Source organism: Triticum urartu, chromosome 4A (genome assembly GCF_056163025.1).
Source record: "Triticum urartu cultivar PI428250 chromosome 4A, HENAU_Tu73, whole genome shotgun sequence".
Classification (NCBI taxonomy): Eukaryota; Viridiplantae; Streptophyta; class Magnoliopsida; order Poales; family Poaceae; genus Triticum; species Triticum urartu.
In genome coordinates, this window is record NC_141876.1 from 361,839,028 (window position 1) to 361,852,656 (window position 13,629).

General features: G+C 43.5%; 1 protein-coding gene across 13 annotated transcripts; it reads left to right on the top strand.

Moving 5' to 3' along the window:
- Positions 1-3,853: 3,853 nt before the first annotated feature.
- LOC125551724 (uncharacterized) lies at positions 3,854-9,632 on the top strand. Of its 13 annotated transcripts, none has more exons than XM_087518430.1 (10): positions 3,854-4,537; positions 4,716-4,792; positions 4,931-5,045; positions 5,363-5,421; positions 5,493-5,570; positions 5,655-5,800; positions 5,867-5,930; positions 6,321-6,513; positions 6,763-6,905; positions 7,897-8,470. In XM_087518430.1, the coding sequence occupies exons 1-4, from the start codon at positions 4,138-4,140 to the stop codon at positions 5,383-5,385; spliced, it is 615 nt and encodes a 204-aa protein (XP_087374556.1). In that variant the 5' UTR covers positions 3,854-4,137; the 3' UTR covers positions 5,386-5,421; positions 5,493-5,570; positions 5,655-5,800; positions 5,867-5,930; positions 6,321-6,513; positions 6,763-6,905; positions 7,897-8,470. The 13 variants fall into 13 exon arrangements, with proteins under 13 accessions (XP_087374556.1, XP_087374555.1, XP_087374557.1 ...); XM_087518429.1 differs by having other exon boundaries at positions 5,686-5,800; XM_087518431.1 differs by having other exon boundaries at positions 5,704-5,800.
- Positions 9,633-13,629: the final 3,997 nt, after the last annotated feature.

A 13,629-nucleotide genomic window follows, 5' to 3' on the forward strand; every position in this document is an offset into this window, starting at 1 on the left:
ATGTGGTGCGCCACTGCTATATAGCAGTGGCGCACCAGATACAGGTGCGCCATTAGTGTCCTCATTACTAATGGCGCACCAGACACACGGTGCGCCATTACTGGAATTTTTTTTATTTTTTTATTTTTCCAAAACTATTAACGGCGCATCAGCGCACAGTGCGCCATTAATAGTTTTAACTAGTAATGGCGCACCACAACCAAGGTGCGCCACTACTAACAATTATATATTTTTTGTTTTGCGAAACTAGTAATGATATTTCTTCTGTTCTAGTCCTCATGAATATTTATTTATGTGTTTATTCTGGTATTGAATTTCTAACTCACAAAAAGTATTGAATTTGTTAATATTTTTTAAACTCATGAATATTTTTAAATTTCATGGGCACTGTTTGAATTCATGAATATTTTTTCAAATTTGATGATATTTTTTCACATTCATAAATGTTTTACCAATTCACAAATGAATGCAACTGAAAATCCAAAAAAAAACAAATTTGATGATATTTTCAAATAACAAATTTGATGATATTTTCAAATAAAAAATTTGATGATATTTTCAAATAACAAATTTGATGATATTTTTAAAGATAAAAAAAAGTTACTTATGGCGCACCCCTCGATGGTGCACCATTGCTATGGATGTACTTATGGCGCATCCCTGGGTGGTGCGCCATTGCTAACCTTCCCCCTCTATCCCTTTCCCCCTCGCCAGATCGATCCCCTCCCTCCCCCTCCCTCGCCCCCCGCGCCCGCTCTCCACTGCCGCCGCCGACCCCCCGCCGACAAGGAGAAGCAGCAGTGCATCCACCTCGCCGACGAGCAGCAACCACCTCTCGCCGTCTCTTCCTGTGCGTGGCCTCGTCGTTGTACATCGTCGTCGTCCTCCCCGACCATGTCGACCACGTCCCCGGCCCCGTCTCGCTCTGGTCCGTCCCTGGCCTCCCCGACCACGTCCCCGGCTTCGTGGTGAGCTTCTCCTCCGGACCCCCTTTACTTTGCCTCGATTCGTCGTCGTTTGCCATCCCCGAGGTCACCGTTGACTTGCTGCCGTTGCTGCACCGTGCCCCCACGTGCCTGTTGTCGCCCGCAGCCGCTCACGCCCTCTCCTGGTTGCGCCTCGCGCACGCCCGTTGCTGCTACTCTGCTTCTGCTGCTCGCCTGCTACTGCTTCTGCCTATAGCGTCGCTGCTGCTGCTGCTTTTGCTTCATGCTGCTCTTGCCGTCGCCGCCGCTCTTGCATTGCTGCTGCTCTTGCTTGTTGCGCCGCTACTTCTTTGCTAGTGCTGCCTGCTGCCCCTAGCTAGTGCTGCTGCTAATGGCCAGATAGTTGTTTGTCATTCTTAATGAATTCAGAACAAAAGTGCCCTCACCAGATAGTTGTTTTTCATTCTTCAATGTGCATGTTCAGAGAGCATGCATAATGTTTTCTCAGTTTTTTTAATAGTTCCCAATGTACATGTTCAGGGTTCATAGAACATGCATCATTTACTAATTGTTTAATTTTTGAGATTTTTCTATACACAAGTTCTTTTACGATGGTTTTTATGTAATTTTTGACTGATCGGGCTCTATCAATGCTAGTGTAAAGGGTAGTAGTTGTTGAATCGACATAATGTGTGACTTATGTGAGTGGACTCTGTTCTGGTGTGGACTGTTTTCACAAAGGTGATTTTATATGTGTGACTTATTGGTTTTCACAAAGCTTGTTCTTGGGCTAAGTTACTTTCTGTTGGTTGTTGAGCTAAGTTTTAGCATATCTTGGCACATGCACGGATTCCACAAACACACTGCCGTGATCATTTTGTGGTTTTAGCATATCCAAGGAGGTGTTTCTTATTTAGGTGGTGGTAGCTTTACGGTTGTGTTAAAAGGAGGAGTAAGAAGATTAAGAAAGCAAAGCATTCTGGCTTTGTGGTGGTCTCTTTTTGGAGATGGTGTCATGCAGCTCCTCCTTGGATGTTGATGATGATGCTGAGAGGTGTCTCTTTTTGGAGATGGTGCGCCGCCGCTCTCTACTGCTTCTACTCCATCTCCTTGCACCCCTGTTGTTCCTCTTCAGAGTGTGAACCTCAACTTCTTGCTGCTGCTATCTCTCTCAATCTATTCTCTAAATTTCAGTGAACATTGAGAAGTGTATTTGATGTAAGGTTCAGATCTGACTAGCACCGATGATAAAAATGCCTTCTACCTAGATCAACAAGCCAAAATATTTGTGAGGTGTAAATAAGCAATTTTCTCCTTTTATTTTAGCTAGATAAGAACCATAGCTAATGCACTCTAGATATACTTATCATCTTAGCTTCAGTTAACAAAGATTGGCAGGATATCTTGTTTCAAATATAGCCTATGCATGTCTTGTTTTCTTGTTTCAAATATACTTATCATCTTTCATGTTACCATTGTTCTTTGAGCATAATTCTTTTTCATTTCCTACTATCCTTTTTCATTTCCATTTATATGTGTGAACTTTTATTTTGTCCATAAGAAAGCAGAGGACCATATGGTCTGTGGCCTTTTCATCCATATGAAAGTAGAGGCACATTGTGGTGCTGCTTTGTTTCTGTGATCACATTGAGAAAGACTTGTAAAGATGATGATCATCTTTTACAGAAAACAATTTCTGTAAACACGTCAGTAACTTTGCTAGTTTGCTGGGTTTTGTCTCCGACCATCGTGTCGTGATGATTTTGCAGGTACCCCGAGAGGCCCTTGAGTTTGCCGGAATGTCGATTAACTTCCGTTCCGGCAAATTCGAGTACTCCATATGTCCTATTTTCAGCAAATGTCATGTTGAAATTTTCCGTGAATTTTAGCATGACTTTGCTAAAAATAGAAAACATGGGGTACTTGCGATTAATGCATGGGCCGGGGTATCTTAGTACTTAATTAAGTAGGATCAACTGCCTCTTGTGTTATACATATAGAAGTGTGATATCAACTCATAGTTATTACTAATGTCAGTTGCCCGTCATCGATAAACCCTAATCTGGTAGGATGACCTACTAATGTTAGTTGCTCGTCATCGATAAACCCTAATATGGATGTAGCAGGCTTAAAGAAAGAAATGTTTTTAGGCCAACTCCACTGGGCCTGGCTAAAAATGCACAAGTCATCATACGCAAGAGATGATGTAGTTTTGAATTATGAACATAGGAAATGTCGTCATCGGACGATGAAAGTCTCCCGGGGGAGTGCGGCTGGTGCCACAACGATTGAGGTCTGTGCGACAGGCCTCACCTGGAGATGATCGACGCTTCAGCATTAAGCTCGAGGAGACATTCGAAGTTGAAACGGTACACAACGACGACAAGTGTTTTTTTTTCATAATTAAGCATGACTTCAACTATTTCAACGTGTAATTTTCATCTTTTACAATTCGAGTATAGCTTATCCCATGCCATGCGAGGATTATGTCTTGGAGAGGATGGATTTTGAACACCATGAAAGTTATTATGAAACAAAGAAAATTCACCTAAGGACTCATCATGATGTGAATTTTGAAGTAAATATGTATAATTCTGGAAGCGTAACCCATTTTGGTTGCAAAAATTGGGAAACATTTTGCAAGATGTATAGTTTTGATGAGGGTATGCTTGTCACCATGGATCTTGGTGATCCTGACATCGACCAAGACAATATGGACATTTGGATCCTTATTGATACGCCCCTAGTTCTACCGCTATGTGAGTTTCTCAAACATAGGTAATCTTTATCTTTACCTAATAATAAAGCACGGATTGAATCTTCGGGTTCACCGTTGCGACGCTTTTGTAAAAAAGTCCCTATAGTTTTTGACAGTTCAACCCGCAGTCCTCATGTTAGTAACCCAAACCGTTGCGTGTGAGATAAAAGAAAAAAAACAAGCAACCGCTCCATCCTGCCTCCCCGACACCTCCAGCGCGTCGCCGCCTGCTGCCACGCCCCACCCTGCCTCACCGCTCGCCGCTGGCCACCGCCGCCCACCCCGCTGGCGCGCCTACCCCTACCCCGAGTGCCCCCACACGCGCAGCCTTCCACTGCCGGCGACCCGTGGCCTGCCACTGCCGACGACGAGGAACTGTCGGATCTCGATGAATCCGGTGGGGAATGGCGCGTAGGCAGCGAATCTGGAAGGAAGGCGGCCGGGGCTTGGAGCATGACGGCTGGCCGGTACGCCATGGCATTGGGGGGAGGGGGGCGTCCCATGCTCCGGCCGTTTGTGTCCGCGCGAGGAGCTCACCCCCAAAGAACTCCTCGGGCGTCCTGCGGGCCCAGGCCGGAGGCGGCAGGCCCCAGCGCGGGGGCCGACAGGAAGGGGTCGATTCGGATCTCCGGGGCCGACAACGCGCCTGGCGCCGGCGGGGGACGCGGGAGGGCAGCAGCTCACGGACGAGGAGGCCCCCGCGGCGTGGGGGGCCTCGAGGCCGGCGCGGGCGGCGGGAGGGGGGACTCGCCGTACCACGGCTATGAGGTGCAGCGTCTGGCGAGGTTGGTGGACCACGCGCTGCCCTTCTCCCTGCTCCTCCTCGGCGTCTTCATCCGCCAGCACCTGCAAGGTACGCGAATCTGCGTGCAGCACCTACCTCTTTCTTCTCTATGAAGCGTGAGGTTTCCCTCATCAGGCTATACGCCTGAATTTGTGACGCGAGTTTGGTTCGATCCAAATACTGCAGAGAGTTGCTGGTCAGAAGATGATGGCGAGTTCCTCATTCCAATTGAGTTTATATTGTGTAGGTTTCTTCGTAATGATTTGGATTACCTCAGTCATGTTCAACTCCAATGATATCTTGTGCAAGCAGACCGCTCTTAAGGTTTGTGCTTCTTAACTTGTGTGTCAACGTGCTTGTCCGATTTCAAGAGGTTAATTCATTAATTGTTCTGGCAAGCAGACTGCTCTCAAGGGCTTGCGCTTCTTATCTGGTGTATCAACATTATTGTCATTGTTCTAGCAGGCTACAAGGTTGCGGGAGCGACCCTGCCATTGTCATGACGGCTGCTCCTTCTGGCCGGATCGAGGCATGAAGACCTGTGGGATCCCCTCCTTCGGCAGGACCTCCTCATCTGGTGAGATTCCCTCCCCATGCCCGATGCCTCAAACCGTTCAGCAAGCACTAGCAAGTAACTATGTTTACTTGATTTTTTTCATAATTTATTTAGTCCTGATGAGTGTTCAACGGTATGGGAAATTAAGGATTTGCATGAGACCGACGATTGTGATTTTGGCCCTGTACTGAATAATTTTGGGAGCGACTGGGTGATGATTACAAGCCAGTTAACTGAATGAGTCCTTCAGCCGCTGGCTAGCTAGATGTTCTTATCTTACCATTATATGTCTTCCTCAGTATTGTTTTGTGAATTATTTCTTTTTTCGAACTATGCAGGAGGACTGCATGTGATGAGTTAAGGCACAAGAAGATCTACGACCATTTTAGCTCCAGCAGTTAGTACACATCCAATCAACAGTGCATTTTCACGACCCAGGCTTCTGAATTCTGACTGACAGGCTCGCAGGCACAGCCACATATAATCTCACGCATTCAAAATGCTAGCTACATGAAATACGCCCAGATTTACGAGTAGAAATCCAAGGTAACACTTATCGCTTAAAAGTATTTACTTCATTTTTTATCTGCATGTAAAAAGAGAATGCAAGATGAAATATAAAGTTTGCAGATTCCTCCTCTATGTTCAATTTTCCTAATAGGAAGAACCATACCAACAGCCCTTGAACTAGATTTGTCGAAGCAGCATACATACATATTCATGTTTTACATTTTAAATTTGAAGACCAAGGCAACTCCCGATCAATTTAATTGGAGGTGAATGTCTTTTTTTGTTTGTATTTAATCTTAGAAAACAGAATCTCATCAAGTGAAAATCCGCAGGCATTGCAGTCCAATTGTTCTAAGGATTGGAACCAGACGTGTGGCTCAATACTGCTTGGAACATGTGAGCAAAGTTTACGTACATGCACCTTCTTGGATGATAGAACTTCTCTATGTTTGTACCTCCTCGTCATTAAAACTTTGCAAACTTTATGAGTAAAAAGTAAGAAGTAATGTTCTCACTTCTCTTTTTTATGACCATCATTATCTCAGTCTCAACAACATCCAGGAGATGTACCTACGTAGCTAATGTTAGTTCAAAAGCTTTATTTCACAAGTTGGCAACATGATATTCAGGATGTTAAGCAGGTGTTATAGTTCTAATTTGCCTTCTTCTCATAAAACTTGGGTCTCATAAACAGTAGAGACTGTAGCCCGATGTTGCTCACTGCACACTTATACTTATTCTGATTTTTGATGGCCTCCTAAATTTGAATTATTGTCTTGATGCCAGCTGGAGGACCTTTGCAATCTTATCAAGCTTGACGCTAAACTGGCACTCTTACTTGATCCCATATTACTCCTTCGAACAATTTGTGCGCAAAGTTGAGGAAATTGGGGCCAATAATCGTGTTAGAATAAACTTCTTTCTTCCTTTTTCCATACTGTGGGGCAGCAGGATCTGAGTCCCACTACATCGCCCTTTGGTATGTTTCGTGGGGATCTTTTTTATTCAACGCATAAATGCTGATTCGTTCATGTGTTTATTAGAAGTAAGAGGCGCAACATGCGAGGCGTCCTCGAAGTTGAAGGAGTAGTAGAGCAGAGGATATTCTTAGTGATTTGGATATACAGAGTTTATGATACAAAGACCTATTTTGTTTTTGTACTGACTCTTGAATTTTCTGCTTTCTATTTCTGAACCCTTTTGATATGTTCTTTACTCCTGATTTCAGCCTTTCAAGGTATGTTCTTCCGGGATTGCAGAGAGCATGGACCACCAAATGGAAGAAGGAGATGCCATCCTTGACTGTCGTTGTCTTTGGCATGTTGCTACCATTTTTTAATCCTTGCACTGCAGAGACCTCAGTCTATCCATGTAGGTCATGCCTTCTAATCAGTTTTTTGACTCTTATGTATGTGTGTGCTCTTGCATTACTTACTGGATCTTGTTGTATACGATGATCCATTGTCAGCTATACAAAGGCTCTGAATTAAAAAATTTGTCAAGTTCGGTTTAGATTTAATTTTATTCCACCTCTTTTTGAATGGACAATGTGTGTGTTGTTTAAACGAACACTATGTGAAATTCATAGGCATTGTGAGGGCATGGAGAAAGGATTCGATTTTTATTCTTTTTTTCAGCGTTCAGAGCTGTTACCTGCTACACCTACGCACATGGAAAAACTTAAACTTAGTAGTCCAAAATTAAGCAGCAAACTTTATTGCCGGTCATCTAAAAATTCAGTGACAACTGCTGACACACGAGCAGCTTCATTTTTTAGTAGAGTTAGTAGATGATGCAGATGACAGTTCTACCTGCAGGAGGTCCTAGAGGATCCTTAAATATTGTACTGCATAATCTCTTTCCAGATTCTTGAAACTTGCACTCTTCTGTTGAATTTCGCATTTTGGTTGATCTGTACTGCTTCTTTTATTGTTGTCAGCCTAGAATTATATCGCATTTTAATCTTTAATGGGAAGATTCATAATTATGCTTTCATACCAATTTGACTGCATGATTTAATTAGTGGCTGCAATATTATTTCATGGTCCACAACAGAACTAAATGTGTCAAAATGAAACATTCTTCTTTCCATGTATCAAAGTATTAAGCAACCAAATATGTTAGTATCTAAATTGTTATGTTTAGGATGATATATTTCAAAGAGCCACATGTGCCCAAAACAATGGTGCCAAGTGCGTAGACAATGAAGCATTACCCTTTCTTGCTAAGGTACATATGTTGATTTCTGTTGTGTACCACGTGTTTGCTGTAATGCCTAGAGGAGATTATGAAGTGATTTTCTCTACCAATTAAACAAATAAGCATTCCATACTTAGATTTTGAAGAATGTTTGTTTATGCAGGGATTTGCTAGGAAAAACCATCTCCGGAAAAATAGGGCCAAATTTGAATTCTAATAGAGTTGAAGAGACGCATAGAGCAAGAGACAGGGATAATACTTCCTTGTGGGCTTCCTGAGAATCTACAATGAAGAATAAGAAGGGTGTAGTAACTAAGTATGCATGTCATAACTAATTCTATTGAAAATAGTTATTCAGGAAAATTAAGCTATATTGAAATGTTGCATGGTTCAGATATTGGGTCTATGAAGATTTGTTTATGCCATAAAAATGCATAAATAAAGTCTCGTGTGGCTATGTAATTCACTTGTTATATGTCAAGTTCGAGCTCCTAAGAACAGGGTGAAACTGTTTGTTCCGAAGAACAGATGTCACTGCTCGGGCTCTCTTTTGTTGTACTTTCTTTCCGCTTTCCTTCTTAGCCCCTTTTTAATTAACTTAGTTCGAACCCCCCTCTTTAGGCCCCTCTGATGGTTAGACTGTTAATAATCTTTTAGATTTCCACTAGGCGGCCTTTGTATATACAGATATTCCATTTTATTAATTAATTCTACAAGCCATGCTTTGGATTGGCTCATGACCTGTGTGTTGATGTCCATCTTTATATTTGAGAACTAAGGGCTCTGTTCTTTTAACCATGAACCAATTTAAGTAGCAAGTCCGTTTTTGTTGGTTAGTTGTATCATTGTTATTCAACACTGAGCACTAATTGACAACCAACCATGATCATTCTTTGAGAAAGCTATGGGACATACCTAAAAATATGAATTGTTCGAACAATGTTGTTATGTTATGGTTGTTTGATTACTTGCAAAGTTGTTTAAGTGGTATTTTTTCCAACTCTTTAAGCATATATTTATTTATTTTGCACCCGGTGCAACGCATGGGCATTTTTGCTAGTTATTAACTAATTTATATTGTTCATTTTAAAATAGTTGACAACTTATTTCATTGACAGCTTATTTTCATTCTTCAACGAATGTGCGGGAGATGGTAGACAAAACCCACTACACCAATGGCTCCGAATTAACTTATAAGGAGAAAAATCATCTGGTCGGATTTTGTACTGACATTGAGAATTACAGTATCTACAATCAAACTCCTCAACATTATGGTCAATACGTGCCACTAGTGCATGTGTTCAACTACGGTAACTACCTTGGAGATACCCTGGTAAGATTCTTACTATTACGGCATTCGTGTATCTTTTGCATACTTCTAAAACTAGTACATCATTGCTAGCTATGAAGTTATTACTATGTTTTTCAACAGATAATCCCAGAGAATTGTGTGCCTCATTTGATGTATCAGAAAGGTAGCCTTAATGTTTTGAACATACAGCCAGGTCATCCTACGAATCTCAAATTTCCATACCAGATTCCTAAAAGAAATGGAGACATGCAAGTCAAAGGATGGAAAAAATGTATGGACAATCGTAAGGAGGTTCTTGGAAGCAAAAGGAAGCGAGGCGTAAGAATTGGAGACAGGATGATCTCCATTCTCCATAATGGAGAGTCAAGGTCTATTTTGTTTTATGCTATTTTACCATGAAGATGGTATTTAGGTCCTACCTAATACTGATGATCATGTGCTAAGAACAATTAAGTAGGGTTGGTTCGATGACTATGAGGATGATGATCGTATGACTTGTTATTAATAACGAGTAGAAGTTGTATGATGATGATTAGTAGGACTTGTTATTATGATGATGCATGATGCGGGCATGAAGAGTTATTATATATCTGTGGGTGAAATGAACATGGATTGGATTGAAGTGAAGGCAACATGCATGTGGTGCATGTCGAAAGTAGTACAATACAAACTTGATCAAGTTAGGATTAGTATTACTTTCGACATGCACCACATGTTGCCTCAGTTCAATCTAAGTCATGTTTAGGCATATTAGTAGCAGTAGCACAGAGATAAGAGAGGACACATCTCTCAATTATCTCCGAATGCAGTATTACTTTCGACAAACTCGCTACTCGTGGTCTCGAGACTTGTAATGTTCTAACTTTGTTCGGTCTTTTGAATTTGGAGACTAATATGATGAATTGTATTCGGAGACTAATCTTCTATTGTATTTGATGGATCTGCTATTTATAGGTTGTGCTGTCTATATTCTGTGCAGTAATATATTTTGTAACCTATGCAAATATCAAAAAATAAAAAATATAATTCTTAATATTCATACTAGTGGCGAACCAAACATCACATTAGTGGCGCAGTGCTATAAAAAATACTAGTGGCGCATTATCTGTTAGTGCGCCATTAGTAACCCAGAGCACAAGGTAAATATGCCCCCTGGGAGGCATACTAATGGCGCACCGTGTGACTTACTAATGGAGCACTGCCTGGTGCGGCACTATAGTATGGTATACTAATGGCGCACCAGGGGTGCACCATTAGTATATGTTACTAGTCGCGTGATAATAGTGGCGCACCTGTAGTGCGCCATTAATGGTCAAAAAGGTGCGCCACTAGTAAGCCTTTTCCTAGTAGTGATTACTGTAATAAATACTCTTTTTGAGACACTCAATGTACTAAGTATGTTATTGAACTCTGTTATAAATCTTCGAGTACTGTGTGTGTCAGCATACCGATCCAGGGATGACACTTAAGCACAAAGACTTCGATCCATTGGGATTGGGTCGCTACAGGTTTGGATTCTAACTAGCTATAGAAGAATGTCTCTCTTTTTTCTAAAACTCAGCAACACCTCTTTACTGGTACACTAACTTGTTCTGTACGCCTTCTAAAGTCTTTGATCTTCTTTTTTCGTGAGGAAGGAGGAGAAAATTGAGGGTTCCTGGGACTCGAACCCAAGACCTCTCGGTTGAAAACCAAGGGTGCTAGTCACTTATGTGGCGAACGTTCCTTGGGAGGAGGACATCAAACGAATGCATTTTCCTCGTAGTTTTAGTTGCGACACAAGATCAAATGGTCATAGTTTCGGGAATTTTATCTGGAGAACGAGCCCGGTTTTTCTTTTCTTCCTATATATAAAAAAGTATGCTGCTTGGTGTCGGCTTGTTCAACAAATGATTGTGCCAACCTTGACCGTTGGATTGACATTCAACGTCTGTCGTGTTTCTTCAGTCTCTTCTTCCTCCAGCCGCAAAAGCCAAACCAACGCCGGCGGGACCGCCTACTTCCGCCTCCCACGGCTATATGTGCTGCCGCGCACGCATCGTGGCCACATCGCACCCTAAAACTCTGCGCATCTTCCCCGGCTCCCATTCGTTCCCGTCTGAGGCCTCACCATCGTCCTCCGCCTTGGTTCGCTAGCCACGGCGCCGTCCTCCGGTGTTGTCAACATGGTCAACAACCGAGAGGAATAAGGAGATGACTGTACATGGTGAGGATGATAGTAGGGACCCACAAGGATCATGGAAGTAGGCAAGCAAGTGACCCACAAGGCTTCCTTCTGATTTTTCCTGACATCTGGGTCACACGCCACTGTCAACGTAGTCAATAAGCGAGATAACTGCACAAGGAGCGGCAAACACCCGGGACCAAGCAGCACGCGTAGTAATTTTTTTTGTTTTCGGGACGGTGAAGGGTACCAACTGGGTTGTGCCGGAGCTGTGGCCCGTCTAGCCGAGGCTATTATTTCATATGTTTACCACATGACCAGCCCAATTTCTTTTCCTTTCTGAAAATGGCTAGCCTAGCTATTTTTTTGCAAAATAACTAACGTAGACCTACTTGCTTTTCTATGCCCTACTAGGCCGGAAATCTATCAAGACGAGGAGGGATGCATTTGGGCTTGCTCAGAAAATAGGCTATAAGTAATAAGAAATGGGCTATAAGTAATAAGAAATGGGTTGTAAAATGAAAAAAAAACAGGAAACATGCAATTAGTTCCAAAATACTTTTTTCTTTCGGATTTTGATATTTTAATTGGATTTAAATTAAGGTATGTTTATTTTTTAAATTAATTTCAATCTGGCTAGAAATTTTGGGTTGTATGCTGACGAAGACATGTACCTAGGGTAGGGTCATAGGCCTGACCTAGACACCCTCCCCAAGGACACTGGCTTAAAGTCGTAAGCATTCGAGGGATACCATCATTCACTCGACCGTAAACACTCCACTCGGAAGACTCAAGTTCACTCGACAAAGGAGCGAACACTCGACTGCGACAAGAATCACTCGACAGCTAGAAGGTCTAAGGTCACTCTGTATGGCAACGGTCCGGCGTTACCTTATAGACTTAATAGTCATTCATGTATCTTTATTGCTGACGTTATCAGTAACATCCATCTTTATGTACCTTAAACCCTGTGTAATTGAGGACTGGAGGGGTCCGGCGCACTCTATATAAGCCACCCCTTCCTCTCGCACAGGGGTTCACACCCCCTGTAACTTCACGCATATTCCAATCGACCGAGCCTCCTGGCACCGAGACGTAGGGCTGTTACTTCCACCGTGAAGGGCCTGAACTCGTACATCTCATGTGCACAATCTCACCATAGCTAGGATCTTGCCTCTACATTCTTACCCCCTACTTTACTATCAGACTTAGAACCACGACAGTTGGCGCCCACCATGGGGCAGGTGTCTTAGCGACTTTCCGGTGAGGTCGCAATTTTCTTCGACTCTTTTCATCATGGTTTCCGGTGGAGGTCTAGCTGAGGGCCGCGAGATCCGTCTCAGCGCGCTTGTCTTCATCACCGACGACTCCGCCTGGCTTCAGGAAGCTCCTCTCGACGTCGAGACGCTCCCTGTCCGTGGAGCGACGCACTTTCGTGCGTGCGTTCACGGCGTCCTGCTGTGGTAGCCGTCGACCCAGTATCGGTCGGCCCCCACGGTACCCTCGCTCCCTGCTGTATGCCGTTGCAAGTGATCCAGTCGGTCACGGATTCAGAGGTGGGTGAAGCACGCGGTGGCATGTCAGTCGGCCACCCCCCAAGTTGCGACAGTTGAGCCCGACGAACACTCTACGACCTGTTCGACTGGCTCCGTCGAGACCTCATCTGAGTGCGACAACAGCGACCCCGCTGCAGAAGTCCTGATGGTCGACACGCCCCGTAGCCCGCCTGGCATGCGTCGCAACGGCGGCAATGAAGGCGGCGGCGAGCCGTCGCGTATTCATGAAGAGTATCATCCCGAAATTCTCTCTTCTCAGCAGAGGGAGGAACTTCACCACCGCAATATGGAGGCCCTGCACACGCCCATTGTTGGAGAGACCTGTGAGGCTCGGGCCTTGGAGGCAGAGCGTTTAGCCACTTTGGCTGAACGCACTCGACTGGAGAATCTTCAGCGTTCACTCGACGAGCGTGCTCAGCGGCAAATCCCCGAGTCTAGTCGACGACAGCGGTAATTATTTCCACCAGAAGCATGATGTCTACTACACAAGCTTCTTCTTGTAGACGTTGTTGGGCCTCCAAGTACAGATGTTTGTAGCACAATAGCAAATTTCCCTCAAGTGGATGACCTAAGGTTTATCAATCCGTGGGAGGCATAGGATGAAGATGGTCTCTCTCAAGCAACCTTGCAACCAAATAACAAAGAGTCTCTTGTGTCCCCAACACACCCAATACAATGGTAAATTGTATAGGTGCACTAGTTCGTCGAAGAGATGGTGATACAAGTGCAATATGGATAGTAGATAATGGTTTTTGTAATCTGAAAATATAAAAACAGCAAGTTAGCAAGTGGTAAAAGTGAGCGTAAACGGTATTGCAATGTGTTGAAACAAGGCCTAGGGCTCGTACTTTCACTAGTGCAAGT